Raw genomic sequence first — 13,655 nt, 5'->3', positions numbered from 1 at the left:
CCACCTGGTGATGGTAGTGATGTAGCCACCTGGTGATGGTAGTGGTGTAGCCACCTGGTGATGGTAGTGATGTAGCTACCTGGTGATAGTAGTGGTGTAGCCACCTGGTGAAGGTAGTTGTGTAGCTATCTGGTGATGGTAATGGTGCAGTTTCCTGGTGATGGTAGTGGTGTAGTTACCTGGTGATGGTAGTGGTGTAGCCACCTGGTGATAGTAGCGATGTGGCCACCTGGTGATGGTAGTGGTGTAGCTACCTGGTGATGGTAGTGGTGTAGCCACCTGGTGATGGTAGTGGTGTATCTACCTGGTGATGGTAGTGGTGTAGCCACCGGCTGATGGTAGTGGTATAGCTACCTAGTGATGGTTGTGGTGTAGCTACCTGGTGATGGTAGAGGTGTAGTTACATGGTGATGGTAGTGGTGTAGCTACCTGGTGATGGTAGTGGTGTACCTACCTGGTGATGGTAATGGTGTAGCAAGCTTGTGATGGTAGTGGTGTAGCCTCCTGGTGATAGTAGTGGTGTAGCTACCTGGTGATGGTAGTTGTGTTGCGACCTGGTGATGGTAGTGGTGTAGCTACCTGGTGATGTAGTGGTGTAGCCACCTGGTGATGGTAGTGGTGTACCTACCTGGTGATGGTAGTGGTGTAGCCACCTGGTGATGGTAGTTATGCAGCCACCTGGTGATGGTAGTGGCGTAGCTTCATGGTGATGGTAGAGGTGTAGTTACCTGTTGATGGTAGTGATGTAGCCACCTGGTGATGGGAGTGGTGTAGCTACCTGGTGATGGTAGTGGTGTAGCTACCTGGTGATGGTAGTGGTGTAGCTACCTGGTGAAGGTAGTGGTGTAGTTACATGGTGATGGTAGATTTCGCTACCTGGTGATGGTATTGGTGTAGCCACCTTTTGATGGTAGTAGTGTAGCCACCTGGTGATGGTAGTGGTGTAGACAGCTGGTGATGGTAGTGGTGTAGCCACCTGGTGATGGTAGTGGTGTAGTTACCCTGTAATGGTAGTTTTGTAGCTACCTGGTGATGGTAATGGTGTAGCCACCTTATGATAGTAGTAGTGTAGCCACCTGGTGATGGTAGTGGTGTAGCTTCCTGGTGATGGTAGTGATGTAGCGACCTGGTGATGGTAGTGGTGTAGCTACCTGATGATGGTAGTGGTGTGGCCACCTAGTGATGGTAGTGGTGTTGTTACCTGGTGAAGGTAGTGGTGTAGCTACATGATGATGGTAGTGGTGTAGCTACCTGGTGATGGTAGTGGTGTAGCCACCTGGTGATGGCACTGGTGTAGCCACCTGGTGATGGTAGTGATGAAGCTACCTGGTGATGGTAGTGGTGTAGCCACTTGGTGATGGTAGTTGTGTAGTTACCAGGTGATGGTAGTGTTGTATCCACCTGGTGGTGGTAGTAGTGTAGCTACCTGGAGATGGTAGTGGTGTAGCCACCTGGTGATGGTAGTGGTGTAGCTACCTTGTGATGGTAGCGGTGTAGCTACCTGGTGATGGTAGTGGTGTAGCCACCTGGTGATTGTAGTGATATAGCTACCTGGTGATGGTACTGGTGTACCTACCTGGTGATGGTAGTGGTGTAGCAACCTGGTGATGGTACTAGTGTAGTTACCTGGTGATGGTAGTGGTGTCGCTACCTAGTGATGGAACTGGTGTAGTTACCTGGTGATGGTAATGGAGTAGTTGCCTGGTGATGGTAATGGAGTAGCCACCTGGTGATGGTAGTGGTGTAGCCACCTGAAAATTGTAGTGGTGTAGCCAGACGGTGATGGTAGTGGTGTAGCTTCCTGGTGATGGTAGTGGTGTAGCCACCTGATGATGGTAGTGATGTAGCTACCTGGTGATGGTAGTGGAGTAGCTACTTGGTGATGGTAGTGGTGTAGCCCCCTGGTGATGGTATAGGTAGAACTACCTAGTGATGGTAGTAGTGTACCCACCTGGTGATGGTAGTGATGTAGCTACCTGGTGATTGTAGTGGTGTAGTTGCGTTGCCTGGTGATAGTAGTGGTGTAGCCACCTGGTGATGGTAGTGGTGTAGCCACCTGGTGATGGTAGTGGTGTAGCTACCTGGTGATGGTAGTGGTGTAGCCACCTGGTGATGGTAGTGATGTAGCCACCTGGTGATTGTAGTGGTGTAGCTACCTGGTGATGGTGGTGTTGTAACCACCTGGTAATGGTTGTGGTGTAGCCACCTGGTGATGGTAGTGGTGTAGCTACATGGTGATGGTAGAGGTATAGTTACCTGCTGATGGTAGTGATGTAGCCACCTGGTGAGTGGAGTGGTGTAGCTATCTGGTGATGTTAGTGGTGTAGCCACCTGGTGATGTTAGTGGTATAGCTACCTGGTGATGGTAGTGGTGCAGCCACCTGGTGATGGTAGTGGTGTAGCCACCTGGTGATAGTACTGGTGTAGTTACCTGGTGATGGTACTGGTGTAGTTACCTGGTGATGGTTGTTGTGTAGCCACCTAGTGATGGTATTGGTGTAGCCACCTGGTGATGGTAGTGGTGTAGCTAACTGGTGATGGCTGTGGTGTAGCCACCTGGTGATGGTAGTAATGTAGCCACCTGGTGATGGTAGTGGTGTAGCCATCTGGTGATGGTAGTGGTGTAGCTACCTGGTGATAGTAGTGGTGTAGCAATTTCGTGATATTAGTGGTGTAGCCACCAGGTAATGGTAGTGAAGTAGTCACCTGGTGATGGTAGTGGTGTAGCCACCTGCTGATGGTAGTGGTGTAGCTACCTGATGATGGTAATGGTGTAGCAAGCTTGTGATGGTAGTGGTGTAGCCTCCTGGTGATAGTAGTGGTGTAGCTACCTGGTGATGGTAGTTGTGTTGCGACCTGGTGATGGTAGTGGTGTAGCTACCTGGTGATGTAGTGGTGTAGCCACCTGGTGATGGTAGTGGTGTACCTACCTGGTGATGGTAGTGGTGTAGCCACATGGTGATGGTAGTTATGCAGCCACCTGGTGATGGTAGTGGCGTAGATTCATGGTGATGGTAGAGGTGTAGTTACCTGTTGATGGTAGTGATGTAGCCACCTGGTGATGGGAGTGGTGTAGCTACCTGGTGATGTTTGTGGTGTAGCCACCTGGTGATGGTAGTGCTGTAGCTACCTGGTGATGGTAGTGGTGTGGCCACCTGGTGATGATAGTGGTGTGGTTACCTGGTGATAGTAGTGGTGTAGCTATCTGGTGATGGTAGTGGTGTAACCACCTGGTGAGGGTAGTGTTGTAGCTACCTGGTGATGGTAGTGGTGTAGCCACCTGGTGATGGTAGTGGCGTAGACACCTGGAGATGGTAGTGGTGTAGCTACCTGGTGATGGTATTGGTGCAGCCACCTGGTGATGGTAGTGGTGTAGCCACCTGGTGATAGTACTGGTGTAGTTACCTGTTGATGGTACTGGTGTAGCAACCTGGTGATAGTACTGGTGTAGTTACCTGGTGATGGTTGTTGTGTAGCCACCTAGTGATGGTATTGGTGTAGCCACCTGGTGATGGTAGTGGTGTAGCTAACTGGTGATAGCTGTGGTGTAGCCACTTGGCGATGGTAGTGGTGTAGCCACCTAGTGATGGTAGTGGTGTAGCCATCTGGTGATGGTAGTGGTGTAGCTACCTGGTGATAGTAGTGGTGTAGCCATTTCGTGATATTAGTGGTGTAGCCACCAGGTAATGGTAGTGTAGTAGCTACCTGGTGATAGTAGTGGTGTAGCCACCTGGTGATGGTAGTGGTGTGGCCATCTGGTGATGGTAGTGGTGTAGCCACCTGGTGAAGGTAGGTGTGTAGCTGCATGGTGATGGTAGTTGAGTAGCTACCTGGTGATGGTAGTGGTGTAGCTACCTGGTGATGTTAGTGGTGTAGCCACCTGGTGATGGCACTGGTGTAGCCACCTGGTGATAGTAGTGATGAAGATACCTGCTGATGGTAGTGGTGCAGCCACCTGGTGATGGTAGATGTGTAGTTATCTGGTGATGGTAGTGGTGTATCCACCTGGTGGTGGTAGTAGTGTAGCTACCTGGTGATGGTAGTTATGTAGCCACCTGGTGATGGTAGTGGTGTAGCTACCTGGTGATGGTAGTGGTGTAGCTTCCAGGTGATGGTAGTGGTGTAGCCACCTGGTGATGGTAGTGGTGTAGCCCCCTGGTGATGGTATTGGTGGAGCTACCTGGTGATGGTAGTAGTGTAGCCACCAGGTGATGGTAGTGGTGTAGCTACCTGGTGATGGTGGTGGTGTAGCTGCCTGGTGATGGTAGTAGTGTAGCCACCTGGTGATAGTAGTGGTGTAGCCACCTGGTGATGGTAGTGGTGTAGCCACCTGGTGATGGTAGTGATGTAGCTACCTGGTGATGGTGATCACAAGGTGGCTATACCATTACCATCACCAGGTAGCTACAAAACTACCATCACGAGGTAACTACACCACTACCATCACCAGCTGTCTACACCACTACCATCACTAGGTGGCTACACTATTACCATCACAAGGTGGCTACACCATTACCATCACCAGGTAGCTACAAAACTACCATCACCAAGTAACTACAGCACTACCATCACCAGGTAGCTACACCACTACCATCACCAGGTAGCTACACCACTACCATCACCAGGTGACTACACCACTACCATCACCAGGTGGCTACACCACTACCATTACCTGGTGGTTACACCACTACCAATACCAGGTAGTGGTGTAGCTGCCTGGTGATGGTAGGCAACTACATTACCAGCTGGCTACAACACTACCATCACCAGGGGGCTACACCACTACCATCACCAGGTTGCTACACCACTACCATCATCAGGTATCTACACCACTACCATGAGCAGGTGGCTACACCACTACTATCACCAGTTGGCTACTACACTACCATTACCTGGTGGCTACACCACAAATATCACCAAATGGCTACACCACTAATATCACCAGGTGGCTACACCACTGCCATCACCTGATGGCTACACCACCACCATCACCAGGTGGCTACACCACTACCATTACCTGGTGGTTACACCACTACCAACACCAGGTAGTGGTGTAGCTGCCTGGTGATGGTAGGCAACTACATTACCAGCTGGCTACAACACTACCATCACCAGGGGACTACACCACTACCATCACCAGGTTGCTACACCACTACCATCATCAGGTATCTACACCACTACCATGAGCAGGTGGCTACACCACTACTATCACCAGGTGGCTACTACACTACCATTACCTGGTGGCTACACCACAAATATCACCAAATGGCTACACCACTACTATCACCAGGTGGCTACACCACTGCCATCACCTGATGGCTACACCACTACCATCACCAGATGGCTACACATCTATCATCACCAGGTGGCTACACCACTACCATCACCAGGTGGCTATACCACTACCATCACCAGGTGGCTACACCACTACCATCACCAGGTGGCTACACCACACCCATTTTCAGGTAGCTACATCACTACCATCACCAGGTGGCTACACCACTACCATCACCAGGTAGCTACACCTCTACCATCACCAGGTAGCTTCACCACTACCATCACCAGGTAGCTACACCACTACCATCACCAGGTGGCTACACTACTACCATCACCAGGTGGCAACACCACTACCATCACCAGGTAACTACAACACAACCATCACCAGGCAACGCAACTACACTACTACCATCACCAGGTAACTACACCACCACCATCACCAGGTAACTACACCACTACCATCACCAGGTGGCTACACCACTACCATCACCAGGTGGCTACACTAATAACATCACCAGGTCGCTACACCACTCCCATCACTTGATGGCTACATCACTACCATCAGCAGGTAGCTACACCACCACCATCACCAGGTAGCTACATCACTACTATCACCAGGTGGCTACACCACTACCATCACCAGGTGGCTACACCACTACTATCACCAGGTGGCTACACTACTACCATCACCAGGTAGCTACACCACCACCATCACCAGGTAGCTACACCACTACCATCCTCTGGTGGCTACACTACTACCATCACCAGGTAGCTCCACCAATACCATCACCAGGGGGCTACACCACTACCATCACCAGGTAGCTACACCACTACCATCACCAGGTAGCTACACCACTACCATCACCAGGTGGCTACACCACTACTATCACCAGGTGGCTACACCACTACCATCACCAGGTAGCTACACCACAACCATCACCAGGTGGCTACACCACTACCATCACCAGGTAGCTACACTACTACCACCACCAGGTGGATACACCACTACCGTCACCAGGTAACTACACATCTACCATCACCAGGTGGCTGCACCACCACTTGAGTCACTGATAAATTCTTTCAGTAAAGAGGTGGATCACCCAACTACTGAGTGGATGACTAAAATTATCATCCAGAGAAAATTGTCTGGTGACACACTTAATAAATTATATGTATGCCAGAATGGTAATACCCTGTCAATGCAGGATATATTTACAGGTTTGCGCAATATGAGCAATCATACAGTAGACCAAGCAATTAATGCTAAATCTGAATGCACCAAAACTGTACCTACATCAGTTTCCTTGCCTGAAACTCCTAAAGTGACACTGTCACTAGGTAACAAAGGTGCTAATAATCAATGTAACAACAATCAGTCAAATACTGATTCATCAGTGAGGCCTAAGAGTCCCACAGGTGCTCCTAAGAGACCTAATAGTCCAAAGAGCACCCCCAATGATTCCACAGGTGCTCCTAAGAGACCTAATAGTCCAAAGAGTACCCCCAATGATTCCACAGGTGCTTCTAAGAGACCTAATAGTCCAAAGAGCACTCCCAAGAGCCTATTAATGGTTCCCCAGAGTACACCAAGTACTCACAAGAGAATAAATAACAAGCAAATGCAAGCAGCAAAACCATCACAACCTGCAAGTACTGTTTTACCTAAACCGGTAATCTCTAAACGATCTGTAGGATGGGGAATGTGCTTGTTTTGCAATCAAAAACATTCTCTGTACAAATGTACTAATTATCCTAATAGAGACACAAGAGTCAGACGACTCAAACAGTTACACAAATGTACTAGGTGTCTCAAACCACATAATGTTAACAGCTGTGACACCCCACTGAACACCTGCAATAGGTGTAGAAGGGGCAAGCATCATGCTGCACTGTGCAAATTAGTTAAGACAAATTATGTCAATCCTAGAATAGGACGTAGAGAATCTACACCAATACAGTGCTGCAAGGTGCGAGATGTGTACAGCGTAACTTCACAAGCATCTCAAGTGGATGCTACCTTGCCTACTGCCCAACTTCAAGTGAAGAACAGAGGAACCAAGATCACCATACGTAGACTATTTGACCAAGGTTCCCAGAGAACTTTCATTACTCAAAGAGCAGCAGAGGCACTTAATTTACAACCAATAGGACAGGTAAAATTAAACTTGTCAGGGTCCATGATAAATCGAGGAACCCATGAATACTCAGTAGTTCAACCGCTTGTACGACTAGGTAGTCATGCCAAGGCTGTCCAAGCCATTGTTGTGGATCAAATACCTTTAGACTTAAATATTAAGGGTCTGGGGTACACAGCCCACTTCCTGCAGGAACGTGAAATTAATTTGGCTGACAACAAGTTAACGTCTGACCGCTTTAACAATGTAGATGTACTAGTAGGAGCCGACTACTATTACCAGTTCATAACAGGACATGTTAAACGATTGGGAATGAATATGCTCCAATCTGCAGGTGGCTACTTACTTACTGGTAAAGTTCTGAATGTGAACAAGCCTAAGCCTGCCAATAATAATAAATTAGTCAGCAGTAAATCAATTCTCCAGCAGCAAGCTAAAAGGAGAAACACAGCTGAGTAATAAACTCAGATTGAATGTAGTGCAATTGATACTCGCCGAGATGTTTCATAGCTCTCAGTGAAAACCAATGGTCCGTACTCAAACAAGTACAAGTCACAGCGACCAAACTATTGAATTCACTGCAGGCCTAGAATTATTCTCGACAAGTAGTAATTGACCACACTCAGTCTTCCTAGGTAAATTGTAATGTTGGGCTAGAGAATCTAGTACTCCCTAGGTAATTAATAATGTTAGGCTAGAGAATCTAGCACTCAATGCCACTGGCATTTCCTGAATTTAGTAATTCTATGAAGTCATCAAGCAACTTCAGTAATTACAAATTCACTAGGACCACTGGTCCACTATACATGCGCTTAAAGGTTTGCCAAGAAAACCTTCTTAATATTATGTTTTCTGCACTAAGAGTTAGTGATAAATACTTGCATCAATTTGTTTGAGTTGTTTTTCTTTCGTTTCTGCTTATTTAGTGTAGGAGCGCAGCACGAACAAACTTGCAAACTTACTAATAAGTAAGCGAATTTACAGAGAACTAATATGTTTAATGCATTATCGTTAAACATCAGCATTGTTAATTAACATGCTTCATGAGCTTAATATAGCTCACCTTAGAATTAACGTAATAATATGAGTGCTTGTTCCCCATGCGTACGAGCTTAATATTGCTCGCCATGACAATCGAACGCTTTAATGTTCCCCATGCCACGAGCACTGCTCGCCATGATAATTGAATGATGCAAAACTCCACCTCGTTAATTCGAGCTCCCTGTAGCTCACCCTGTCAACACTGTTGACGAGTTCAATATAACTCACCCTGTTAACATGCTTAATGAGCTCAATATAGCTCTCCATGTTAACAAGCTCAATACAGCTCACCCTGTTAACATGCTTAATGAGCTTAATATAGCTCCCCATGTTAACGAGCTCAATACAGCTCACTCTGTTAACTCTGTTAACGAGCTCAATATAGCTCACCATGTTCACGAGTTCACTGTAACTCACCCTGTTAGCACTGCTAACGAGCTCACTATAGCTCACCATGTTCAAGAGTTCAATATGACTCGACCTGTTAATGAGCTCAATACTGCTCACAATGTTAATTCGAGTACATTTTTGCTCACAATTAGCTTAGTCCCTTACTTAGGTAGGTTAGAAATTCAAACCATTTATTTAGGTAGGCTTAGGGACTTTAGTTAGTGTCAACTGAGTACTAGCCTAATCTGTACTCACCATTAATTACAGTTGACTATACTTATATAGACTGATTTAATAAACTCAATTTCATGTAAAGGTGATTTCGTATTAACAAGTTTACAGTGTCAAGCCTATGAGCTACCATTCAATTAGCTCATAAGTCAGAATGACTAGGCTACTAATCTCACTGTCGACTCAGAATTTTCCTTGATTTTAATGAATAAACTTTTCAGTTCTCTACATTCTATTATTTTAGCTAGTTAGCAAATTATTTGTACCATCAGTCAGAATGACTACTGCACTGCAGTGCACATTAAATTCAATTTCCTCATTTGAATTTGGGGTGATCATGATACTGCGTGATGTTATTGTCTAGTAACTCAATAGTTACAAGTCACAGCGACCCTAGACAGTGACCTTACTGTAGTGTCATAGTCTCCTTGATCTTAAATGACTAATAATACTTTACTGTATAATTATACAATAGTTTATCAGTTCTTAGGAACTTATTCTGAGTTTACCTTCGATTCAGCAGCTACGTGATACACCATTACATGTCACTGCGACCCTAGTTGTTGAGTTTATTGTGAGCTTTAGAGGGTTCCTGATTACCGTTAACTTAATCATTTAATGTTTCAATGTTTAATACATGTTTCCACTTAGGGAAACTACAAGCCTATTATAGTTCTCAACTAAGAGCAATTCCTTAATTATTGTGTAGGCTATAAGTAACATGTTTCATTTGACATGTAAATAGCAAGACTCAAGTTCTTGTAAGTCCTTGATAAATCCGGGACGTTCGTTATGTGTGTACTAACATACTAACATATTAACCTACTAATATACTAATATTAATCTCAACTTCGGGATAGGTCAGTACTCCACAGTAGACTACGACCCTAGAATCCTCCCCCCGGAGTTATGTTGGAAATTTCCAACACCGAATACAACACTGTTGTATTCTCATTACTTATTACTAACTCTACTAATTATTGTAGTAAGTAAAATAAACACCACGTAGAATTCTCATGTACTAATAATTTCATCTGTGCAGTAGGCTAGAATTCTCACGTCATCAGACGCCAGTATTGCGTCAGATTTCATTTCAATAAACACATTATATCCAATGTATCTGAGAATTAAATTCGATTCTCTATTACCAAGGCATTCTGTGTGATAATTAATTACAGATAAATTGACCTCCAACTAAAAGCCGAATAGAGCGTTAGAGTCATAGCGGTTATCTAGTAATAAAAGTTAACGTCACGAGTGAATGCCATGGAGAGACATTAATTCCTCTCCTTTATATGTTTACCATAACTAAATTGGCAAATAATAATATTTCCCTCTTCTAAATAATAAACTCGTCCTGTCTCTAACATTTCAAGCATAAATGCGAGAGATACTAATAGTCATGACAATAATTTGTCTAATGAACGCGAGACGCGGCGTGGGTGGAAGAGGCACGCCAGTACACGTGGATGGAAGCTCTCGAGCAGACCTGTCCTCATCGGGCTCACGAGAAGACGCCATTACCCAGTCATTAGGGTAGACGTTATCCATCCTCAGATGAAAGTCGCCACTGTGAGGCGTGAACAACCTTGCAGACAATATCTTCAACCGGTGTCAGCGTAATATAAGGAACCCTTTTAATCTGGTTCCTGACTACACGTGACCGGCCAGTGAAGCGCGCCATTATCCAGGATAGGCTGAAGCCAGAGCCTGGGACGCTAATTTCGGCAATCTTAAAACTTATACAGTGCCCATATTAGCTAAGTATCTTATCCTTATTTGATGCATCGTGTAAGGTGCAGTGTAGTAGCTGGGTGATTGACCGTGACGACGTATACCAACACCAAACCACAGGTCATTACTTATTATCACCTGTAAATCTTAATTTCTTGAACATAGAGATTCCGTAGTTTAATTAGTTGCTACTGTAAATATTTGTTTTGCAGCACGTGAGAAGAATTCTTCCTGCCGCCTTCTCCCATGTTAATCCATCCCATTCGCCAGCCAACCGAGCCCAGGGAATTAGAGGAAGCGTCGTGGCTTACACAAAGGAATCGTCATTAAGCTAAGATTCCTTTGTATTCATTAAATTTCTGAAATTGCTTACATGCAGAATTCCTTGGATTAACATGTGTTTATTGTGACTATCATTATTATACTCATAATCTATGTTCCCATTCATAGTAATGATATTGGTTTATAATAACTCATAGGATTAGATTATTATATCTTGGATTAGTGAACGAACCACACTAATTCCTGGACGTACTGAGTTCCAGTAATAACCCCCCAATGTAGGTGTTTGAGGGTTTGATTCATTTAATTATACAGCCCATTAATTATTTCTATGATCATATTCTCTAGTATTTTATCCATAGTCACTGGTTCATCTAGGAATTATCTAATGATCAGAAATTCTCAGTTTCCCTCTTTACTATAAAAGCGGGTGGTCCTTCGTAATTTAATTTACTACTTTAATATTTAAATAATTAGATTCAAGCCCCAAATGTCCCACATCCAGCTAAGGTTAGAATATGTGTCGGCAGAGGTGATGTTGGGAGTGTGCCCCGACATACCCGTTCCAGGAGTCCAAGTGATCCTGGGGAATGACTTGTGCGGGACAAAGGTGTTGCCAAGAGTCATAGCGGAGACTGTGCCAGAGGAGAGCCCAGAAGGCCACGGCACGGGTGGGACACCTGAGAGTGTGAACCTGACTGACATCCGAGGAGATGAGTCAGGAGACTGCCAAGCCATTGAGTACCCTGTCTCGGTAGTGACGAAGGCAGAGGTGGCCGACGAGGAAGACACTGGAGAAGATGATACAGTGTCGATTCAACCAGTAGAGGATATCGACGTTGATATAGCGTGGTTATTTGATGAAGGTCCAGCCCAGGAAAATGAAGTCTCGGTGAGGTCAAAAGTGAAGATGGCCCAGCCGAAGAAGAATCATGTGAAGAGAGCGGACCTGAGTAGAGCCCAGACTGCTGAAATTAAGAGTCGGAAGGCGAATGCAACTGTGCTGAGAAGGAATGAGGAAAGATGTGGGCAGACTGAGGACGGGAGTAGAGCGTCAAGTTGTCCACGAGCACAGAGGCATTTGGATAGTGGAGTTAAGTTGTGGGAGATGTCAAGAGTAGGCATGTTTCACAGAAAACGTGGAGGAGAGATAGTGTAGAAGAGTAATAGCCGAGAAAATGAAAGGGGAAGAGACAGTATGTGTGGAGAGATGCTTACGAGCACTCTAGGAGAGGTAAAGCGACATGTACAGTCAAGTGCTGTTGGATGTAGTACAGTGCTCGAAGAAACTTTTAGGGAACGAAGAAGAGTTGAAGGAGAAGAAAGGGAGTTGTATAAAGGTGAGAAGTGTGGGAAGAGGATGATGATACAAGCATGGAGGAATAGAAGAAAGCCGAGGACTCGATGGAAGTCAAACAGGATGAGGTCTTGGATAAATGAGGAGACGAAAGGGAGGAGCGTCGGTGAAGACGAGGGAGTGAAGTATGATGGCAGGAGACGAAAGTATAATAGCAGTAGATGGAAGTGTGAAGACGACAGAGGAGGTACAGACGGCAGACGTCTGACTCTGGACGTGAAGAGAGGAAGACGAGGAAACGGAGGGTGGAAACAATAAGTAGAGTTGACCGATGGAGTGCAGGCGTCTTAGGAGGACAACCTAGCCAAGAGGTGCCAGAGAGGTCAGATCGTGTGTGAGAAGATCATGTTTCTGGCGAGTTGTGAGCCAGATGTTGCAAGGAGCAACGAACTAATTGTAGACTCCTAAGGGAGTACGTAAGCAGATCAACCCGTCGAACCAATCGGTTGAAGAACGAGACAGTGTGGTGGCGGATGTATTATCCCGAGCTTTGCCACTGGAATAACTCTCAAAAATAAGGGGAGGGGAGTGTTATGATCTCAGCCAACAGGAAAAACGAGTCTCCCCCTTGAGAGTTATTCAACAAGCCTGACCTAACTAGAAAGTATAGGAAATATAGAGGCAATAACACAGATGTAAAATAGTTTGTTGGATTCAATGAACAGTATAAGATTATGGGCAGTGCATAAGAAAGCAGATAAATGACTGATTTGGAGATGTGGAAAATTTGCTGGAGGCGTGAGGCTCGCTTCTGGAGAGCTTTGACCTCACTTGAGGCCAGACATCGCAGGGGGAAAGCCGCGCTCCGTTGAGCTCCCGTCAGAAAAGAACCCCTAGTGATATATCTCCAAGAGAAGAGAAGGGTGCAGACGTGCCAGCTGTGGAATCGAGCTGAGAACGTTGTGGTCTCAAGTCCTAGACGGCTAGGAGAGTATTAAGCCGCCCAGAGACATTATCGTGGGCAGTGGCAGCGCCCTGACCAGGCTTCGTCAGAGGTAGGAGCGCCCTCGACCAGATAATCTGTGGTAAGCACGATTTATGCCAGTTCATAGTGATTGCTTGTAGTTGGTCATGTGCTTAGCGACAGTAGCAATGTTTATTGATAAGTTAGACATGTTTTGGTAAGGCAGGAAGCCTAAATAAGAGGACGGAGATGAGAGAGACAGCCGGAGGGACGTGCAGCGCGTCCTCTCCCTTCGACCGCTTAG

At 45.9% G+C, this 13,655-nt stretch overlaps 1 protein-coding gene across 1 annotated transcript in view; it reads right to left on the bottom strand.

The window, feature by feature from the left end:
- Positions 1-8,783, bottom strand: part of LOC138357424 (uncharacterized) — a 94,681-nt gene extending 85,898 nt beyond the window's left edge. Inside the window, exon 1 of the mRNA XM_069314306.1 lies at positions 8,682-8,783. Coding sequence (XP_069170407.1) covers positions 8,682-8,783 — 102 coding nt within the window. The remainder of the gene's footprint in view (positions 1-8,681) is intronic.
- Positions 8,784-13,655: the final 4,872 nt, after the last annotated feature.

Source organism: Procambarus clarkii, chromosome 1 (assembly GCF_040958095.1).
Source record: "Procambarus clarkii isolate CNS0578487 chromosome 1, FALCON_Pclarkii_2.0, whole genome shotgun sequence".
Taxonomy (NCBI): Eukaryota; Metazoa; Arthropoda; class Malacostraca; order Decapoda; family Cambaridae; genus Procambarus; species Procambarus clarkii.
The sequence above is the reverse complement of the archived record's forward strand: the minus strand, read 5'-3'. Positions and strand labels throughout refer to the sequence as shown.